This window comes from Mus musculus, chromosome 5 (genome assembly GCF_000001635.26).
Source record: "Mus musculus strain C57BL/6J chromosome 5, GRCm38.p6 C57BL/6J".
Lineage (NCBI taxonomy): Eukaryota > Metazoa > Chordata > Mammalia > Rodentia > Muridae > Mus > Mus musculus.
The window spans coordinates 23096620-23119707 of record NC_000071.6 but is presented as its reverse complement, the minus strand read 5'-3'; the positions used below and the strand labels follow the sequence as shown (position 1 = coordinate 23119707).

Here is a 23088-nt window from a genome sequence, read left to right as displayed (position 1 = left end):
CTTAGTTGTTACTAACATTTATTGAATGCTATTCTAGATTAAGCACCAAGTTGAGTGGTATTTTTGGATTATGTCTTTTAACTTTCTCTCTGAATTTTTAATCCTCCTGCAAACCATCTTGTCCTCTACATCCTTCCATGTTGCCATGCACTCATTTAGTTTGTTGTTCCTTAACTGCTACATGGCGCTGCATGGTCTCCAATCTCCTTGAAGTCTCTATCCATTCTCCTCTATGAATGACTAGATTTCTTGAAACTACCCACTGCAAATAATGCTACCCTGAACAACCTCATACATAGTTGGCTATGGCCTGAGAGAGACATGGTCAGGAAGAGGGACTGTTTATCAGTTGGGCTGGACTCTGTTTCCCATGGCCTCACTCTGCTAGTACTGTGAGAAGGCAAAGCTCTGCCTAGCACCATGTCTACACTGCCAGCCTAGCAGGTGTGACTAGCAGACGACTCATTGCTGCTTTAATTTGTATTTCTGTAATAACGAATGCTTCAGGACAATTTACTTCAGGTGCTGATTTTTGAGTTTCCTCTTCTACAAATTACATCTTCATAATCTGCTCATTTTGTAATTTATAAATGAGCCTTTCCTTCTTATTGGTTTGGAGGAATCTCTTGCTTATTACAAGTACTCATAAGTTTGAAAAATTTTAGATAGCTTCAAATTTATCAGCAAGCCTTCATTGTTTTTCATCATATGGGCCCTATTTTGATGTGATTTAATGAATACATGTGTTTGCCTTGTAGTTTGTACCTGGAAAGTTTGGTTTAATAATTATTAAATGTTTTCTTGGGGGGGTATATGTGTGGCTTTTATATTTTTATCTATAAACTTTCTGCAAAAATTTTGTCTGTAAATTTTTGTACATTTTTAATGTCTCATTTTTGAATATGGTTAGTTAAGTAGTCTTATTTCTATGATATTGTAAGCTAGAGACTCTTTCAAGAGATCCAATACAATCCTTGATAAGGATTCAACAGGGCACAAGGACCTCACTTTTATCTGTGCCAATTGTTTCTAGGAAAAAAATATGTGCTCTGACTTCCCAAACATCAATTTAGAAGTGGAATTTGAAACAGATTCCATTTAAAAATGGAAGGTTGCCAGAGTATTTCTAAGGAGGAATTCTAAAGTACTCAGTCTGCTCCCAGCCATTGGCTTCATCATCTTTACATATTTAATCATAGTCATAATAGGATTATATATAACCTACAACATTTTTGTTTAAAGTGCAGTCCTCAAATAAATTGTATCACATATGTTAAATGTGTTGGGTGAAATTGAAGATACCATTTGTCAAAAGCCATACAGTAGCCTGAGCATGTTCATACTCTATCAAGGCCAACCTAGGCTAAGAGAGACTTCCTAAAAATATTCACTTCAAACCCCACCACAGCGAAGAAACAAAAAGTCAACCCATGGAATGCATAACATGGAGTCTTGATTAAACATGCCTAACTTGAGTTGGCATTAGGTCTTCAATTCTAACACTGGACCACACTGATGCCCACTGCTGGTCAGAGTGGTAGGGAAGGAAATGTGTGGGATTGCTTCAAGTTTCTGTTTAGCTTTGCTATAAAACTAAAAGTTCTGTAAGAAATAAAGTTCATTAATCATAACAGATTTTAGAGCTATCCTTCAGAATGAATGATTGAAGCAATTGCTTTTTGAAGATAGGGTCTTGCTCTTGACTTAGGCTGGCCTTGAACTTTCAATCCTCTTGTTTCTGACTGAAGAGTTCTGGGGTTCCAAGAATGCCCAGGCAGAATTTGTATTATAAAATAAGTATCCCTGATAAATGTTATACATATAGAAATGTAATATCCACTACTTAAAAATTATTATCTTAATCATAATGATGATCACACAGCTTGCTGTAGGTGCTATTGAGTGGACTAGCTAGTGAGAGTAGAATCATGTTAGATTATATCTCAAAGACAGCTAAAGAGAAATAGGTTTTGAAGAGGTAGAATCTCCCAGGATTTATTTTAACTTCTAATAAAACTTTTATTATTTATAGTTGTTTCATATAGCTTTTATATGACATGTTTATGGTGAAAAAAATAAAGATGTGTTTTGACCCAAAACATAGAGACCTACTAGACAAGCTGACACTAAAGTTTTATTGCCTTGTGGCTGAACTAAACCGATTGTTGCCCTGCATTCAGGGGCTTCTGTCTTTATTGCTACTTCTGTCTGGGAAGAAACTCTCTCTTCTACTACTTTTGAAGGACATGTCTTTAGTCATTTTTAAAGACTTGGCTTTGTTCCTTGCCTGGCTGTACTGCAAAGGAATTCTCAGCTGGATTGAAAATAAGTAACATTGTGAGAAGTCTCATTTCCATCAGGGGACAAGAACTCTCCTTGGCCATTGTCATTGAACTCACTAAATAATTACATGGCTTGAGTTCTGTGGCAAAAAATCCTTATATTTTGATGTAGAATTAAAGTTATATTTTCTTACATTGATACAGAATTTATATATTATTACAGGTTTAAGGTTTTTTATTGGTAAAAATCTTTGTATATTGATACAAAATTTAAAATCAATTTTCTTACTCTTAGATAGGCATTGTGCCTATGGAACTCATTTAAGAATACAAGGCTTAGACCAGACCCAGTCCTTTTCATAGCTCCTATTACAAACTGTTCAGGATGATTAAGTAATGCAAGATAACAGTCAGACAGTGAAACCCATGGTCATGTTAGATTCTAAATTTAGTTAATTACAATAAAGTGCTTTCAAGGTTATTCAAATAGTGAATCGCTAAAAATAATCAGTGTTTGATAATTCAGTTGTGCTATATATAGATGGTCTTCAAAAGTGTCAGAGATACATAGAATATGGCATTTAAAATCATTTCATTATTAAAAGCTCTTTTGATTATGAGACAGATCTGCTCTTGACAGTACCCCATTCCACTTGAAGAAGATAATGAGCATCAGTACCTCTATGTGGAGTTATTTCAATTGTAGTAAGCTAGTCACTGGGAAAGACATGCCCTAATTTCATCTGCAGACAGAAATGCTGTCCAAAAGGACAAACGAACACAGACAGTCAACTGCTAAGCTCTGACAAGACAGGGTAAGTTAGTCCTTCAAAATTCTTGCTTCACTTAAGGTCTGTCAGATGTTCTGGGCCAGAAAGCTAAAAATAGATGCTCCAACGTTATAAGGAATATTGGGGACTGTCCAGGCAGTCAGTTGTCTCTGTCAATTGTGTAAGTTTTGGAAGCTGTGTCTTTGTGCTTCCTGCATATTCAGATAATATTTAATTCCATTTCAAAATCTGATGGGGTTGAAGAAAATTATAGTCTTACAATTAAACTTGTTATTTAGCATTGAAGATGTTCTAGATTTGGAAGGATGTTTTTCAGATCGTAATACAAGCTGAAATCAAACAGGACTGAGGTACTGAATCGTAAACTCTTTAAGTTAGGACAGATGATAGAATACTTTATCTAAATTGCCAAGATAATGGACCAGACATTATAAGCATATATCATACTTCATAATATGCATAATTTTATAATTGTGTTCAATTTATATCTGAGAGAAAAGAGCTTTTTTTTTCTTTTGTTTTTTTCGAGACAGGGTTTCTCTGTGTAGCCCTGACTGTCCTGGAACTCACTTTGTAGACCAGGCTGGCCTCAAACTCAGAAATCTGCCTGCCTCTGCCTCCCAAGTGCTGGGATTAAAGACATGCGCCATCACCACCTGGCTTGAAAAGAGCCTTTTTAACTGGACAAAAGGGGGAAATGTAATGGGTCGTCCTATTAATTTGGGTCCTCCAAAACTGTTTGCCCCTAATATGAGAGAGCCACATATAAGATACTGAGAGACTGTCCCCAGTTAGTTTTGATTGGCAAATAAAGATGCCAGTAGCCAATAGCTTGGGAGAAGAGACATAGGTGGAGGTGGGGTTTATGTTTTCCAGGCTTGGGAATATGAGGAGGAGAGAGAAGAAGAAGCCACCATGGGATAGAGAAGAACATGCAGGAGAGGAGAAAGGGGAGTTCTATGGGCTAGAGCCAAGAGAATGTGACCCAGAGGGCTGCCTTGTTGGAGCATAGAATTTAGGAAGTAGTAACTTGGAGTTATTGATACGAAAGTGGATTTTAACAGCATGGGGGGTAGGCAGCTGTCCAGATATTGTGCTGCCTAAGGTATATTTAAAAATACAAGGCTGTGTGTGTCCTTCATCTGGGAACATAAATGGTCAAAGATGGGTAGAAATACCAGGCTGGGATTTATTAAATATTTTTTACAACACCTTTCTCATTAACATACTGTTAACTTGGTTCCCAACAGGAGTGAGAAGAGTGTTGAATTCATCATGAGACATCTGAAAGATGTTTAAAATCTACCAAGTCTGCCCACAACATGGTAGCTGCTCATGCTTTTAGGGCACTTTGATGAACGAGGAGAAGATAGCTTCATCTGTTACTAGGGATCAACATATACCGTGTGCTTTAGTGTCCCATTCACTAAAGACTGGGAACACCATAAACTGTACCTCTCTTACTGACAGAGATTCTCTGAAGTGTTGTGCATTGGCAGCAAAAAGCCAGCCTCTAGAAAAACATCAGCTTGTAGGAAAACAGGTGAAGAGATGTCAGGTGAGGAGATGGAGTTTGCTTGTGGAACTTCTGTACTTGCCCCCTTCTCTTGTACAAACTATAGTTATTTTAGATATTCTTTGGAGAAGACTCTCCCCTGCTTTTCCAGAGCTGTAGGTCAGAGCCTGATTTTAGTGATCCTGGCTGTGGCCTTTTCCATTTGTTGTGTCTACAGAAAGCCAACAGATGCTCTGTCAGAACAGATGTTGGGATTGCTGATGTGCATACCACAGCTGCTCTCCCTCCTGGCCGTGGGTGAATTCTGCGGTCACTTTTGCCTTTGCAGATGCTGACAGCTCAGTGCTTTGCAGACATCTCATAGGAGTTGCTGGCTTTCACTCTTCACTTCCAAGTGCATTTTCCAAGGTCCAGGTAGGCCATGAAGATGGTATCAGCTCAGGCCAAGCTATGCTTCCAGTCCAGTGAATCCAAGGTCCGTTGTTAGTACAATGAAACAGGAATAAAAGTCCGCTGCAGTGCATGGATACGATGCCTGCCTGTATACTGTGGGCTCTCTTCAAAGGCGTGGTCAAAAAGTCATCACATTGATAGTTACAAGCAACTTTACTTTCTCCAGCAAAGTTTATGGAGTTAGAAAGTTATGTAGTCTATTGTGAAATTAATGCCTCAAGTAAAGACTCCCCATGCCCCACTATCTGTTTTACTTGTTTCTGTTGCACAATGTATGTCACAGTTCCTACTTATTTGTCATTGTTCCTCCTTTGCTTTATATAGACTTGCTGATGTTTTTCTACAGGCTGAGTTTTCAAAAACATCCTGGAAGATGAATACTTCTGTGTCCATTTGTCCTTGGGAAGGAGTCTCTGTTTATTATACTATAATTTTTCACTAATGCTGGTTGTACACCAGCTGTAAGTAAAGGGCATTCACTCCTTTTACATGGAGATGGCCCAACAAGGTACCTTTGTGAAGCTGTGGATGTCAGAACAGGATTGAATTCCAGAAATACAACTTAGTACCCACAGCACTAAATGTTCTCATCAAGGAGTCTTAGAATAAACCTGGCCCAACTCAGTTTTGAACGCCCACAGTTTATCAATACCATGCATTCTGCATATAGGCCATGTTTGGTGGGATCCAGTTGAATGCCATTCTCTGCCCTTTGCATTAAACAATACAATGTGTATTTTTATGCCTCTTAAAATAAAAGCTCAAGAAGTGGGATGGCTTATCTAAAGAGGAAGAGTAGTTGTATAATGTTCTAATTTATCATCCATCCACAGGGTCTTTTAAAAAATAATATTTTATTAATCCACCAAGAAAAAGACAGTATGAAATTCTTGGGCAAATGGATCTATCTGGAGGCTATCATCCTTAGTGAGGTAACCCAATCACAAAAGAAGTCGCTAGATATGCACTCACTGATAAGTGGATATTAGCCCAGAAACTTAGAATATCCAATATACAATTTAAAAAACACAAGAAAATCAAGAAGAAGGAAGACCAACGTGTAGATACTTCATTCCTCTTTAGAATAGGAAACAAAATACCCATGAAAGGAGTTACAGAGACAAAGTTTGGGCTGAGACGAAAGGATGGACTATCCAGAGACTGCCTCACCTGGGGATCCATCTCACAATCAGCCACCAAACCCAGACATTATTTCATATGCCAGCAAGATTTTGATGAAGGGACCCTGATATAGCTGTCTCGTATGAGACTATGCCAGTACCTGGCAAATACAGAAGTGGATGCTCACAGTCATTTAGAGGATGGAACACAGGGCTCCCAATGGAGGAGCTAGAGAAAGCACCCAAGGAGCTGAAGGGGTCTGCAACCCTATAGGTGGAACAGCAATATGAACTAACCAGTACCCCCAGAGCTCGTGTCTCTAGCTGCATATGTAGCAGAAGATGGCCTAGTTGGCCATCACTGGAAAGAGAGGCCCCTTGGTCTTGCAAACTTTATATGCCCCAGTACAGGGGAACACCAGGACCAAGAAGTGGGAGTGGGTGGTTTGGGGAGCAGGGCAGGTGGAGGGTATAGGGAACTTTTGGGATAGCATTTGAAATGTAAATAAAGAAAATATCTAATAAAATAAAATAAAAATAAAAAAGAAAAGGACAGATTAGCAGAGTGGACTAGAAAACAGGATCCATCCTCTTCTGAAATACACCACACCATCAACAATAAGCAGCACCTATTGCAAACAGATGGAAAGAGGTGTCCTGGGCAAATGGAACAATGAGTCTCTCAAAAAATACTTACGGTATAATAACCATGCCATTTACAGTTGAGTTTATTTCCTCTGCAATTATTGAAAAGACAAACTGCTTCTTGTATAAAAGAGATGGTATGTGGAAACATTAACAATTTCCATAAATTTTTTAAAGGTAAATTTATTAAGTGACACATGCTAAAATTTGTTCAGCACTTCTACAAGTAGGAATGTGAACTCTGGATATAACATGTAAAAATACACAACGTCTTGCTTGATTTCAAGATCCCAAAGTGTAAGACATGGAACCTTCAGGTTTATTTTCAGGTGCGGGGAGATTTAGGGGAGATTTCCCAGAGACAGCACATTGCTGCCAGTCCCTTAGGATTTCTTTGCTGTAGCCCTTTCTGTTTGTCTCTGTTCAGGATTAGAGGACCACCTGTGTGTCTCCCTTGCAGAGGCAAATGAAATGAGTGGCCATGTGTCTATGTGTGCTTTGACCTCATAATGGAGTTATTGAATATATCATAGAAATGGAGAGATCTGTTTTTCTAACAGAACTTTTATGTACATGAAATAAAATTGAGTAGACGAGCCGAGGCTCCAGGAGATTTGACTAGAATTATACTCATGAAAACTCTTGTTTTTCTTCAAGTATCTCATCTCTGTACAGGGCACATAAAGAAAAATCCAATGCAACATCACCTTTTTTCAACATTATCTTTTATAAACAATAAGGGTTATTGCTTTTAGAAACTCTGGGAAAATTTTGTGTAGTTTAAAATCAGTCATTAAAACTCACAATAGAGTAAGTAAATGGAGCCACCTGTTCTGACATGTAAATAAGCATAGTTTGTTCCAAAGTTGGAACATTGAAGCCCAGCTGTGTCTACTGTAATATATTACTCAAAAGCTACTGGGTGTTTTACAGTAAGCACTTCATGTCAACAGCTACAGCAAACACCGAATCTGTACCACTACTGTGGCTGCTTTGCAAGGACTAATGTCAGAGGGTTAGGCTGCAAGTGATAAGTGTTTGAGAGCCCTGCGGTGATCTTGTTTAACTCATTTACTGTACATCCATATGGAAAAAGTAAAATGCCATATTCTTTTCTAAAAAAAGAAAGAAAGAAAGAAAGAAAGAAAGAAAGAAAGAAAGAAAGAAGAGAAAAGAAAAGAAAAGAAAAGCGAAGAAAAGAAAAGAAAAATCTAGAGATTGCAGGATGGATAAGAGAAGTTAGCCGGGAAACAAAGTCAAGTAGCAAGAAGCCAAACTAACATGTACTTTATTATAGAAAAAGCTTTAACTGTTGTAATTAAGGCAGAAGCTTCAGGATTGCATTTATTGAAAGACTAGAGCTGGGCGTGCCCAGCCACGCCACACCCATGAGCCCAACATTCAGACTGAAGCAGGAAGACCACAACTTCCTGCTGTCCTGAGACGCACAGCAAAAGCTGGTCTCAAAAGCAGTAAAATAAAATAAAATAAAATAAAATAAAATAAAATAAAATAAAATAAAATCAAACAGACGAGAATTGTTTGTCCCAAATAAAAGCAGCTATCGCCATGAATGGATTCATGTCACATGCTACAATCAAAGCAGAAAATTTAGAAAGAGAAAACCAATCACTAATAGGGTTCAAATGCTAAATTGTCTGGTGAAGCTACATGGAGTATCTCGCCTTACAAAAGAAGGGAGGACCGAGTACAGATAAGTAACTTAGAAATAAATACAAGACATATGTATATTCATTCTTTCATAAATGCCAGCCATGACCACTGTTTCCAGACCTTGGCACCACAATGCCAAAGGGGAGAAGGAAAGAGATGGAGGGGGAAGCGGTAAGCTTTAGCGCAACTGAAAGATCTCTCTTCCCTCTTTTCTGCTCTCCTCCTTTTCTACCCCATCTTCTTAAAAAACAACAAACCTCAGTGTTCCTTCCTTTATTTCAACTGGTTTGATATTTTCTGAGAGATTCTTGGCTTTGCAGGTCTTATCTCAGGACCAAAAATATCACTGAAATGAATTTTTACCAGATGAAAATTATTTTTATTTTGGAAGAAGAGCTGGTAATGGCATTACTTGGGACAAACAACTCAGTCAACTCTGGATTTGCCCTCAGACTCTTAAGCTACTTCAGCTGGGAGTCAGCTAATTGGGAAAACAGCAAAATTCTATAACTGGAGGTTGGGTACTGGTCATAAAGAAAACTGTTTCTTAGAGTAAACCACTCTATATGAATCATTTTGACACATAACTTTTGAATGGACGATAGTGTCTGTCTTGGGTTAGGGCTTTATTGCTGTGAAGAGACACAGACCAAAGCAACGCTTTAAAAGAAAACATTTAATTGGGACTGACTTAGTCCCATTATCATTATGGTGGGAAGCATGGCAGCCTGCAGACACACATGATGCTGGAGGAGTGGAGAGTTCCACATCTTCACCTGAAGGCAGCCAGGGGGAGCCTATCACCTGCACTGGGCAGAGTTTGCGCATAGGAAGAGACTTCAAAGTCCTCTCCAAGGGTGACACATTTCCTCTAACAAGGCCACTCCTCCTAGTATGCTGAGCATTTAAACACAGGAGTCCATGGGAGCCAAACCTATTCAAACAGCCACACTGTTCTCCCTTTAAATGTTTTCCAAGTTACCCGTAGCCTAGACAGTAAGTTGAAGAAGACAATTTCCAGCTGCACATTTGTAAGCGGCTCCTGCCAAGGTCTCCTCTCGTCACACCTTTAACTGTTCTCTCCAAGTCTCCCTCCTTCCACCACACCTGTCCTCCCCACCCCCTCCGCCCACTGACGGTGGTGCCCATGCCTGGTTACTTTTATGGCTAGCAGACAGTACTGAAGACAATGTGACTCTCAAAAACCATGACGCCCTGCACCTTAGTGCATGTGCTATCATACCCATTATGAATGCAGTAACTGTTTTTGAATAACTCAGTGATTAAGAGTAGAAGAAGGAGTGGAAGTGGATAGAGGTTATAAAGAAGCACATTTCAGCTCCACCAAAGCAAAACCTTTTTATGTTTAGGATCTGGGCAACCACAGAACAACAATATTATGAGAAGAGGGTTGGAGTTCCTTCAGCAATTCACTTATTTGACACATAGACATCGAGAGTCTACGTATGCCAGACATTATTCAAATGCTAAGGATGCAATGCCAAGCAAAAGAGAAAAGCCTGTGTCTTCCCCGGGAGACAGAAAAGAATTAAGAAGAGGCAGTGTGCTCATCACAAAGGTGATATTTGGGCAAATCCTAAGAGAGGGAGGGAACAGGCATGGTTTTGGAGGAGAACAGCTCAGTAAGAAGGAACAACAAAAGCAGGGGCTGGCCCTAAATGTCTGAAGAGCGGGGAAGGAGAAGGAAGCTGGTGTCGAGGGAAGAAGGGACCACAAAGATGGAGGAAGTGTGCAGAGCCTGGTGGAACATGGTAAAGGACTTTTGCTTTTCCAGAGTGAGATCTCCAAGTCACCAGAAGTCCTCACACAGTGAACAGTGTGGTCATTGCCAGTAACTGCATCATTTTAGATGCTCTGAGGTTAGACTGCAAGAGGACAGGGTTTCCAGGAGCCAGAATGATAGTGTATGGACCAGGGTAGCAGCAGGCATGGCAGTAAAGTGGGGTGTGTGTGTGTGTGTGGGGGGAATCTATTTTACAGGTGCAACTACAGCTGTAGGATTTGTCTTGTTTTTGATGATTAGGCTTAAGTCGTGAAAGGAAGAAGTGGGGTGGTTCAAAGTTCGGGTCTGAGCATTTGGAAGGATGAGTGCTCTAAGCTGAGATAAGGAAGACCAGGAGGGGAGGAGGTTTTGTTGGATGTATAAGGAACTCAGTTACAGAAATGTTAGATATGAAGTGATAATCATATATTTAAGTAGGGAATTGGATGTGTGGGATCAGACTGCATTGGAGAGGAATGTAAGGGAGTTAAACCTGGAGTCGTAAGGATACAAATGTGCCTTAAAAGCTATGGTGCCAAATGAGGACAGCAGGAAATAAGTATAGCAACAGATACCTCAGTGAGAGAGGAAGAGGGGGGAAACCAGCAAAGGAGTCTGAGCTGGAAGGGTCATAGACAGGGGAATTAGGTAAAGTTATCCATAGGATCCCAATCAAGTCAGAGTTTCAAGATGTGCAACACACACAGTGTTGAAAGGGGACAGTGGGATCCAGCAGGCAGGAGGTTGGGAGGGACCCTTGACAAGTATCTGTGACATAAAGGGTGAAACCTAATGGTACAAACACCTGACAGGAGAACAATCAGAAGTAGTGGGGTGCAAGGCAGCTGGCCCCACAAAGATCTCTCATCTCTGCCTTGGTGTCTTGCATAGTTTTGGCTCCTCTGAAAAAGGACCGGGATATACACAGTTTCTATTCAGGTCCATTCTAGGAGTCTTTGAAGGCATCAAGGACTGTGGCTTCCATCAGGAAACAGACCCTTCACTGTGGCCTCTTTCAAGTTTTTGTTCAAAGCAGTTGAAGATGCGTTCCTCCTGAGTTCCCTGATCTTACTTCACTAGGTCTTTAATAAAATTTTATAGCAAAGTAGCAGCATGGATTTAATAAGCTCTTCTCAAGTGTATCGAACTTCTGATTATATAGATTGTTTTCTAAAAGCAACCAATGGAAACAAGACTAAACTTCACTGTTTGTACAGGGTTGGAAGCAAAGTTATCTCTTATGAATGGATTACATGATGCTGGACCAAAGACAGGACTTGAAATTGTGGTGAGTTAAATGAGTTAAATCTATTCTTTTCTAGTTGTGACCACTTAGACAATATCTTTAACCTCCTTGTACCACAGTTTGGGCTATGAAGAGCTAGGGTGATGATAACTACTTCACTCTGTTATTTCAAAGATCAAATCAAATTTCACATGGCAAATGTTTAGTCATACTAAAGCTTATCCCAGCCCAGTTGTTGATTAAGTGATCCCACCCACAAGCTTTGGTTCAACTCTTTTAGTCAGTGTAAGAGGTAGACTGGGTACTGCCATTCCACTTTTAATGAGCTGAGTCTTAGTCTCTGAGATGCTCAGGGACTGGACCAAAGACATCTGCTGACATTGAGATCAGAGAGAGAGTATCTGTCCTGATACTCAAGTCACTATTCTGGTTCCCACATGCTTACCACATCGTGTCAGAATCTAGGCATGGAGGTGCAACTGTTATGTACCAGTCTGTTAACTCTGACTCACTCTGCTCTTGGGGGTATGAACAAGCCGGCTAGTGGTGAGTGGAACATAGGGAGAACACAGGCAAGAAAGAGAAAAGAAGACTCAAGGTATCCCAGAGCCTCATCCCCCATGACCACTGAGTTCCTTTTCCTAGACACTCTTGCATGCCAATAAGCTCCAGAAAGTAAGGTGCTTATTCATGGCTGTGAGGGCAAAGAACCCTCATCACCCTCAGATCTCCCAGTCCTTAGAGACTATTTGTTTAAGCCCCGCATTTTACAGACTAGGAAGGCTAATGTGGGGTTATTAAGGTGTTGGTCTCAGCTAGTGTCAGGCAGCCTGAAGCCATGTGCAGGTTCTTCTACTACACCATACCACATTGCCACTCACAGTGTGGGCACAGTATGATATCTGAAGTCAAAATTCCGAAGCGATTTCTCAATTAGGTAAGTAAGGTGAATTCACTCTCGCTCCCCTATTACAGCATTAAAAAGTGCTTACACCATTTAATAAATAAACAGTAGCTCGAGTCACGTCTGGATCAAGTGTCCTCATTTGCTATTTAAGTGCTTAAAGACAAAGTGACTTTAAAGCTACTCATGAGAGCACCCAATTATCTGATAAGTGACCACACACACGTAGAAACAGACCTCTTTTATAAGTGATGTCTGACAAGGAAAGAAATATTTGTGGCATAGGAGCTCTGAAAAAATGTAATTATTTATCCTTTCACAGTTAATGAAAGAAATTGAAATTGAAGCTTTCATTTCAAATCCTTTTTAACTGGGTGAAACTTTAATTTTACATAATTAAATTGACTTCACAGTTCAATGTGTTAAAATATGCAATTAAACAGCATATCAAGGTTAACCGCTGACTGCTGTTGGCTCGTTTAGAAAGCATGCTGCTACACTCACAAAAGGAAAAACACCTGCCTAGCACTGCCATCCCTGTGCCAGGGACCACATAGCCTGCAGGCCTGTGTCCTCCAGGTCAGAGCAGGGAGGAGGGGCTGGTTTTATTGTTTGTTTTGTTTTTTGTTTTGACCTAATCAGGTACATGGTTCACTGGATTTAAACAATTCTTACTTTTTGTTTTTCAGAGGAACTTTCTTTTTTTTTTTTCTCATTAAAAATGATCCTGTTACTTCCACTGAGCTTCATTGCAAAACCCTCTGTTAGAGAACTTGGGTCTTTCAAATTGTGATTTTCTGTAGAAGGTCTCTGTGGATTTCAGGCTAAAGCGGAGATTCAGAAAGGTGGTTGTTTTCGTTTGACTGAGGGAGTAAAACCACGTCTCTGCTTTCATTCTTTCCATCCCACAGTTTACAATCTGTTCTAGCTGAGGTATCTTTCATGTGATGTTTGTGCTCTTGGGAAAGAAGAGGCTCAAGATATCCTGGAGGATTTGCTGAGGTGGGCCCGGGGCAAATGCTCTACGAATGTTTCTTGGGAGACAGCTGGAGCTGACTACGAAGGGGGCTTTTAGTTACAAACCCCTCCTTGTTTTCTCATGGAATAGCATGCTTGTGATGATCAATTTATGATTCAGTAGCATGTCACATTCCCTTTTATCTTGAGATCATGAGTAGAATATGGTCAACAATTAAGCCAAGTTCCTTTCCCTGATAGATTCTTCAACTGATGTAGGATTGATTTGGTTTTTATCCCATTAGGATGGCTGCTAAGAAGGATTCATGAATTTAAGCAATATCCTTGCCATAATGATACATAGAAAACCGGATTTATGTGATGACTCTTCTGCATGAAGCAGGGATGTGTTGTAGAGTTATGTCGTAGAGTTAATTACAGTAGCTCCCAAAGAAGATATGGCCCTTAGTGGTCTGTCTTATGATCATATCTTGTTCCTTGTTATGCGTCTGCTACTTCTAAGATGCATGTTGATATGACTGGTGGGCTATAAAGCTGAAAGACTATAGACATTACAATGTGCAGTGATATTAATATAGGAACGCATAAATTCTTTACTCTTCTGAGACATGGCTTCACATATAGTACCACCGAAATCCTTACTAGAAAACATCCTGGGGTAAATTCTTCTAAAATACTGAGCTAGCACTACACTTTTCACCTTATCAATGTATTACCATGGATTTCAATGTATTACAATGTATACCAAAACAAAGATATGTCCCCCAAGAGACTTTTTGGTAGCTTTATTAGTAAAAATTAACACTGGAAAATATTTTAATTACTCAACAGTGATATTAACACATCCATGCAATTGTAAGTATGCCTATTAATAAGTAACCGGTTTTATAACTGCAAATTAGGCTCATGCATATCATATGTAGAATCATTGATTGGTCTCAAATAATCTGAGTTCAGAAGTTTCAAGCTTGAACAAATTATTAAATAATACCAAACAACAAAGACTGCTTTGTATAGCAACAGTAAATCTTGGGTCATTTCTCAGAAATACATAGGTCTGGTTAAATTTCATAAAAGGCTTAGGAATCTTGACCTGATTTATAGAGACTCTAACATACAAGGGCCTGGCAAGTGAGCAGAGCAAGGCTGTTTTATCTTTTCAGAGTCTCAGATTAAGGAGTTTGGATTGGGATGCTGAACTGTTTCACTGCACAGTCTGATGCTTTTGGGACTTCTTTGGCTTGCTCTGATGCAGGAGATGACCTGCTACCGACTTTAACTGTATTTTTCTGAATTCTCTTGTATGTGTGATCAAAGGAGATCAGGGAAGTCAGTTTTCAGTATAACTTTGAACATTAAAGGGACCAGGTAACATTCTGTCCCATCACAGGCCATCTCAGAGGCTGCAAGGATTCGCACGTGTGCACAACAAAGCAGTCTTCAACTCATTCCTCCAGAAAGGTAGGCAAATCTGAGCAATCCTCACCAGTTAATATGAAGGGAAGAAGACAGAAGTAACCAAGGAGCTAAAGAGACCTGCAACCCTGAAGGTGCAACAACATTATGAACTAACCAGTACCCAGGGAGCTCTTGACTCTAGCTGCATATGTATCAAAAGATGGCCTAGTAAGCCATCACTGGAAAGAGAGGCCCATTGGACACACAAACTTTATATGCCCCGGTACAGGGGAATGCCAGGGCCAAAAAGGGGGAGTGGGTGGGTAGGGGAGTGGGGGGGAGGGCATGGGAGACTTTTGGGATAGCATTGGAAATGTAATTGAGGAAAATACGTAATAAATATATATATATTAAAAAAGAAAACAGAGTATATCCAACAGATCACAGAAACAGAAGAGAGCTCCAAGCAGAGCATTGAATTAATGAGTGCATTATTAATATATGTACATATAAAACAAAACGTAATATAAGGGAATGAGGAAGTACTGAAGACAGGTAGTAGATGCAAGTTATGAAAAAGAATATACAGCTATTTTTTCTAGTCCTGATTTTAATGGATTTTTTAGTGGTAGATAAATACAAAACATATATTCAATACTAAATGTGTAAACTCTAATGTGAAGTGTCACAGCTTCTAGATTGGTAATTCTAACTGTATATGAGTTCAGTAAGCTGTATAGACTTTGGGCCTGGCTAATTTGGGTGTGTAATGTTTTTATTTATTTGCAAGCTTTTTAAAATTAATTAAGTTTATAAAAATAGATTAATGAATGCACAAAAGTACTAAATCTTAACACAAACACAACTATAACTGTTATTTTTATATTGAGTGATTTTTTAAATCTAGAAAGGTGAACCCTGAGGGAAAGATAGTTTTGTGTTTTGGAAGTTTTAGCTGTTTTCCCTGTGAGTTATCTTTGTGCTTAGAACATTCTTGATGGGATTAACTAAATTGATAAATGGTGTGCCTGCAAGTCAGAGGGAGAGAATCCCTGGGTGTCTGCTGTCCTCTCAGCCACTCCATTTGCCTTTTCATGTTCCTGCTTTCCAAGAATGGACAGTGATGGTCACTTGCGAAGTTGGCTATATGGTCATCACACAAGATGTTCACATACAGGAATATATATATATATATATATATTACCAAGGAATGCTTCAAATTAGCACCTACCTGAAGCAGTATCTAAACTTTATAGTTCAAGGATGGATTTAGCTCCTTCTTAGGAGCAAAAAGCTAGGAGGAGCCCCTCAGCTGAGGGTAATAATGTAAATGCAAAGCATAAAGATTGAAGATAACAGGGAAGGCCAGGCATGGTGGGCAGTGCCTGCGTTTGAGGACTCAGGAGGCAGCATTAGGAGAGAAGGCTCAAGAGTTTGAGGTCAATCTGAGCTACAGAGAGAGACACTATCTCAAAAATCAACCTCTACTACCACCACCACCAAGAAATTCCCAACCCCATACTATAAGGATTAAATTCATTGCACAAATCTAAGGCTATAACAAATTCTTGGCATTAAATCTCTACCTTAAAGAACAGGTTTAGGAGTGTGGAAGAAAAATTACAAGATTCACCTTGAATAATGAGAAACTAACTCTTAGTCACCTACTCTGTTATACTTAGGTATTAATCAACAGTCAGTGTCCTGTTCTTTCTCAAAGTTTCCTTGTATTTCAGTAGAAAATTTCCTTTTGAAAGGAAATCTAAGGAGTTGGTTACCCAGATAACACATTGAAAAGTCCAGCCAATTGGGGTGCTACTATAATCTCCAAATCCCTTCTCCCAGATGAGCTTGAGTTGCGTGGTTGTGATGGTTCACAGGTATTTATTTCACCCTGGAAAAATAGCCATACCCACATTCCATTCAATCCAATGGATACCCCTCCCCCAATGTTGCCTCTTAGCCATTAACTCCTGACAGTTAAGGCATTAGAGAAGGAAAACTACTTAAACAGTCACAGTGGACTTAGAGAGTCCCAGGAAGATAAGGAGGCGCAGAAAGATGAAATTGTAACGCTATACTTAAGTCTTGTAAGCGTCTTGAACCTGCGGAGGAGTCTTAGAATCCAGAGCATTAACAGCCGTGCACATGAGAATGCAGGAAAAAGGGGACTTGCAGGGCAAGAGGGAGAGAGCGGCTGCTTTATTCTGTTTTAGGTTATTTTTTTGTGCTTGAGTCATCCAATAAGAGCTCCTTGAGTAATCTTACCTTTGTTTTCTGCTTTCAGTTCCTCTGCCATCAAGCTGTCTTGTCGGTTCCCAAGCACAAACGCTAGAAACGAGAGGATCAGGGCGTCTAAGATTCCGATGATAGCCAGGATGTACGCCCAGCGGACCGAGCAGGCCCCAAGAGTGTACTTGTCTGTCTTCTCTCCGCACATCCGTTTTACTTCGTCTGAATCCCAGCCATCAGGGAAAATCATACAGCCAAGGACAAGGCAGGCAGCTTAAAGAGAGAAAGACAAAAGGGAAAAGGTTACACATTTTATTTAAAAAAAAAAAAAAACCCTGTTTCTAATGTTTGTCAGACCTTTCAAATTCTTGCTTTTGAGAGCAGCAAATCCCACTTCCGTTTCCTGTCCAACCCCTCCTCCCGGTTAAGCAGACCAATCTGAGATAAGGTAGATTTAGCTGTGAGAAAATATTGAGAAATTGAATTTCTGTGCACATTTGCCGGAAGGCTTCCATTGCAAATAGGCCAGAAGGAAACATCACACTGCAAGGATGACAAGTCAATGCTGTCTCTGAGTAGTGACAAGATCAGTGACAGAAGCCAGATGAAGGATTAGGATAACATGGGAAATACCAGAGTGTGTATTGACTTCGAATCATTGGGAAAATAACATTGTGCTCCCACCTCCAGTGTCCAGACCACGTGTGCCACACACTGAAACTTTCTGTCTTAGTCAGTTAATATGTGTGTGTCCTATTCCCCTTCTCTTTCATCTGTCCAAACCCTACATTTCATGTATCTCCTTTGCTCTCACTCAAATTCTTGATTTCTTTCTATTTCTCTAATGTGTATTTTCATTACATATTTGCATACATATTAAATACATTTCCTAAATACGTAACTATAACCTGCTTAGTATCCATAATGCTACACACACACACACACACACACACACACACACACACACACACACACGCACGCACGCACGCACGCACGCATGTGCATGACCATTTGGGACTGGATAGCCAACTGCTGTGCTCTTCCATGGAGGAAACTATCTTTCTCGCTCTCAGCTTTCCTTAGCTGCTTGTAGTTCTCTGTGTGGGGTTGAGGTCTTCTGAGCTGTCCTCCATACATGTTAGCATGTCTATTGATGTTACTGTTGTTCAGGTCATGTTTAGGCAGCTGTATTGAAAAACAGCAGCAGCAGCAGCAACAACAGCAGCAACAACAACAATGTTACAAACTAATGTAGCACAGTGTGGCAATGCCAAGCTTCAATGGAAATTAAGAGAGTTAGAAAGAGAATTGTTTTCTATATTTCAAATATCATTGCTTGTGAGTACTTCCCCCTCCCCTTTGTGTGGATATGTGTGTGGTGTTGCTTTTTGTGTGCATGTGTGTGTTTGTGTGTGTATGTGTGCATATGCAGGCCAGAGGTCCATGTTGAGTGCTTTTCCTTAGTTTCTCTCTACCCTTATTTTATTTTTAAATGTGTATTCTTCTCTCATACATGTCCACTGCAGTTTCCCCTCCATCCCCTCCCCTCTCCCAGGGAAAAAGGATTTGGAACCAGTCTACCCTCAGTACTGCCCCCACATCCCCCAGATCCATAGCTCCTCCAGGGATACCAACCAAACATGGCATAGCAAATTGCAATTAGACCGGACACATACTCTCATATCAAGGTGGGATGAGGCAACCCAGCCGGAGGAAAAGGGCCCCAAGGGAAGGCAAAAAGTCGGAGACATCTCAACCGGAGTCCCAGAAGGACACCAAGCTCCACAACATAACGTATATGCAGAGCACCTAGCTCAGACCCACACGGCTCTGTGACTGTGAGCCCTGCTTGGGTGATTCTGTGGGCCATGCTTTCCTGGTGTCCTCCACACCTCTGGCTCCTAGAGTCCTCTTCGCCCTCTTTGCCGGGGTCCCACAAGATCTGCCTAATGCTTAGCCGCGGGTCTCTGCCTCTGGTCCCATCAGTTGCTGGATGAAGCCTGTTTCATGATGGCTGGGCTAGGCTTTGATCTACCTGTGTTTTTTGAGAGAAGATTTCTCACTGGATTTGAATCCCATCGATGCAGCTAGGCCAGTTAGCCAGTGAGCTTCAGGAATCCAGCACTGGACTTACAGACACTGATGCATTCTGGGAATCCAATCTCGTGCTCTCACACTTGTGCAGCGGGGACTTTTCTGACTGAACTGTTAGGTCCCTCTGCCCGTTTTCTTTTCTTTTGATATAATCTGGCAATGTAATCCAGGCTGGTTTTGACTCATGATCCTCCTAGCCCCAGCCTGTGAAGTGCTTTGATTACAGGCATATGGTAATACCTGGTTCCAAATTCTTTTTCACTTACCACATGGCCCTTAGATGAGCCCTTATAGCTGTGGCTTATACTCAGCTTAGAGCCTTTGTTACTCCTTTGTGTTGTTAAAGTTATTTATTCACAAATACTGGTCATTTGTTATATTCATAGAATATAACATCTGTTACGTTTTTAATATATATATATTTATATTTCTTACATTCATAGAATAAAAAACAATGTCTTGAACAAAACAGCCATTAAAATTTGAATTACAAAATGGAAGAGTAAATAAACTGATTATAATATCTGGACCCACACTCTAAAATGTAGTTAGTGGCAGTTAGTACCATTAGTCAATGGTATAAATATAGTTAAGAGAGATTTGGGACAGGGGGCATTCAGAGCCAGTTTGTTATTGTCGCTTCAGTCTCTGTGAGGCTTGTGAGCCTTGCTTAGTTAATTCTGTGGGCCATGTTCAACAGACAACAGATTGACCTACTTGGGGTCGATTTAAGTACAGTGAGTTGGTGAATTGAAAATATTTTTACATCTTGGTCCTCTCTCTTATATTTTTGGTTGTGAGCCTAGCCTTTAATGGCTGAGCCATCTCTCCAGCCTCACCTTTGTCCTCTCTCAACACTCAGCACACACTCTACAGCATTATTTAGTGCAGATTATCCATGTTCTGAAAAAAATGCAGTTTCCATGAACATAATTAATTTTATTTTGGACAATGCAGAAGATCTTTGAGTCAAAACTATATCTGGAAAGTTTCTAAATTGCTTTAGTATTTCATAAGTATTTAAGATATATACATTCTTCAGTTGAAGGGCATGTAAGTTTTCCACATCCTAGCATTGAACATGGCTGAGTAGGGAGCTCTGCAGTAGGCTATGCAGTCCTTAAAGTACATGCCAAGAAGTAGTATAGCTGATGGAAATGTGGTACATATACACAATGGAATCTATTCAGTGGTAAAGAAAAACGAAATCATAAAACCTGCAGGAAAATGGATGGAACTGGAAAATATTATATTGAGTGAAGTAACACAGAGCAAGAAAGACAAATGTCTCATGGTCTTTCTTATTTGTGGATCCTAGTGCCCAACAGAATTCTTAGATTTGATTACATAACCTATAGTAATCAAAGAAACCAGGAACATAGAACGGAACATGTGTGTGTGTGTGTGTGTGTGTGTGTGTACTTGTGTCTATGTATGTATCTATGTGTGTGTGTCTATTTGTATGTGTGTGTATATGTATTTGTGTCTATGTATGTATCTATGTGTGTCTATGTGTGTGTATGTGTTTGTATATGTGTGTCTGTGTGTATCTATGTGTGTATCTGTGTGTGTGTGTGTGTGTACATGCCTCTAGTTGGGGGTAGTAGGACATGAGTGCTATAAATGGGAAAACCAGAGCATGGAAACTAACAAATACAGTGGAGGGAAGCAGGGATAAATAAAGATAAGGTTGTTTGACACGGTCATAGGAAACATTCTATGTGTTTATGAAAGATCTTTTATAGGCTTACTTAAAATGCATATATAGTATACATGTGTATATTCATATATATATACACAAATACACACATATATGTTTCTATCCATATGTATCTATATATGTATACATAATTGTGTGTTTGTGTAGGTATATAAATATATATATATATATACACATGTATAGGCACATATATGTATATGTATGAGACAGGGAGTGAGAGAGAGATTAAATGGAGTTACACCACAAAGAATGATAAAACTCTCTCTGCAACAGCCACAATTTATTTATCAAAACCTCTAGTGGCAGACATGCAAATCTGCCCTTGGCATTGTTGGTTAGGGGATCTGAGAGACTGCCATTGCCTAAATTATCTCCCAGAACTTGAAGGTAAGATCTTATTGATGAAGATTCCATACATCTAGAATACAGGATTTGGAATACTTGAGCTGGAACTAACCTGGAAGACTAGCTCTCATAGTGTCAAAGGTGCTATGGAAGCTGTCAAGGGAGGAAGACCATCAGTAGTCCCACCTAGATGTAAAGCCTGTGCTCTACCACGACTACTGACTTAATAGGATAGCCCCAATGTGGCAGTGGTGGTGCTTCTATTTTGGGGGCCACCGATAGTTATTTAATTCGACTGAAAGGCAGCTCAACAGGAGTGGATTTGTGCCTGGTGCTGTATAGCCAGGTGGCTGGAGAGGCCATAGACCTGAGAAGACATTCTATTACTGCTATTCTCCTAAACCAATATAATGTCTGATTATAGTCTAAACGTTTATACCTATACCCAGAGATAAATGTAGCTCTCACCCTTCACCAAAGAATCTTCTTTTGCAGCACATGTAGACTACTACAGAGGTCCACCACTGGTGCAAATGGAGAAATATACTACTGTGGAGTTCCCAGCCCTAGTTAGTACATTGACAACACAACCCCTACACCCATGGCTCAGGGCACAGAAAAATTGTAAGAACAAGAAGGCCAGGATACCTCCTGTGAGGCACTGTCTTCTAAACATGGCAGGGAAATTGCACTCTGTGGGGCATTGGGCCATGCAGGCTGGTCTCCAGTTGAGCTGAGGTCTGAACCCCAAAGTCATAATTCACCTACATGACATGGTAGGCATGTCCCTTTATGCTCTTGGAACTCTGGCCCCTGCCTAAGTTACCGCCCCCCCCAGCCCCCACAAGAGAAGCATGGTCAGTAGTCACGTAGGCAATTGCCCAAGCTTCTGACTTCAGGCTAAACTCCTCCCCATTTACCTAGCAACAGTGAAGTTCATAAAAAGGGCTGTTCAGCCCCTGCTTGCTCTCTTGTCTCTCTCTTACTTCTTACCCCTCACTCTCACCCCCTCTCTCCTCTCTCTTTGTCTCCTCTCCTCTCTCTTTGTCTCCTCTCCTCTCCTCTCCTCTCCTCTCCTCTCCTCTCCTCTCCTCTCCTCTCCTCTCCTCTCCTCTCCTCTCCTCTCCTCTCCTCTCCTCTCCTCTCCTCTCCTCTCCTCTCCTCTCCTCTCCTCTCTCCTTGTCTTCTCATCTCCTCTCTCTTACTCTCTTTCTCTCTAGCCCCCCTCTCTCTTTTCTCCTGCATTTCTACAATAAAGCTCTAAAACCATAGAATGTCTCTGCTCATCAAGGCCCACTGTGCTTAGAGGATGGGACAGGCTTTCTCCTAATGAGCCCTTTCTAATCTCCTGTTAGAAGGCCTTCCTGTGCTTCAGTCAAGATCCGCTGCACTCACTCTCATCAGTGTTGGGAACCTCTTCCCTCATCCCTCTCTCCTATAACCCCAGTGGCTTTAGCAAAGTAGCTCTGGGGTCCCCAGGTAGGGCTGCCCCTTGGTCAGTAGTCTTGGTCAGAGGCTTGAATGACCACCCAGGGATGAGTGGAAAGTGTATGGCAGCTCTCCCATGCCTGGCAGACCAGAGAATAGGTAAAACTCTGGCGGGGTGTGGGTCTTCCCCCCTTCTTCCCCTGGGCCCCCCTTTTTAGTTCCGGACAGCCCTCATGAAATCTCAGTAAGGCTGCCTAAATAAGATGTGCATGATGACACCAGTTATTCTAGCTAGATTTATGTCAACTCAAGAGTCAACAAACAAGAGTCATTTTGGAAGAGGGAACCTCACTTGAGAAAATGACTCTACCAGGTTGGCCTGTGCAAGCCTGTGGTGCATGTTCTTGATTAATGACTTGGGCACAGCTTCCTGGGACTGTGCCACCCTCAGCACATGGTCTTGGATGGTGTAAGAAAG

The 23088-nt window shown here is 40.6% G+C and overlaps 1 protein-coding gene across 3 annotated transcripts in view; it reads right to left on the bottom strand.

Moving 5' to 3' along the window:
- Lhfpl3 (lipoma HMGIC fusion partner-like 3) overlaps positions 1-23088 on the bottom strand; it is a 529544-nt gene that overhangs the window by 155890 nt on the left and 350566 nt on the right. For all 3 annotated transcript variants that reach the window (NM_001081231.3, NM_001359998.2, NM_029990.2), the window contains exon 2: positions 17060-17296. In NM_001081231.3, coding sequence (NP_001074700.2) covers positions 17060-17296 — 237 coding nt within the window. The remainder of the gene's footprint in view (positions 1-17059; positions 17297-23088) is intronic.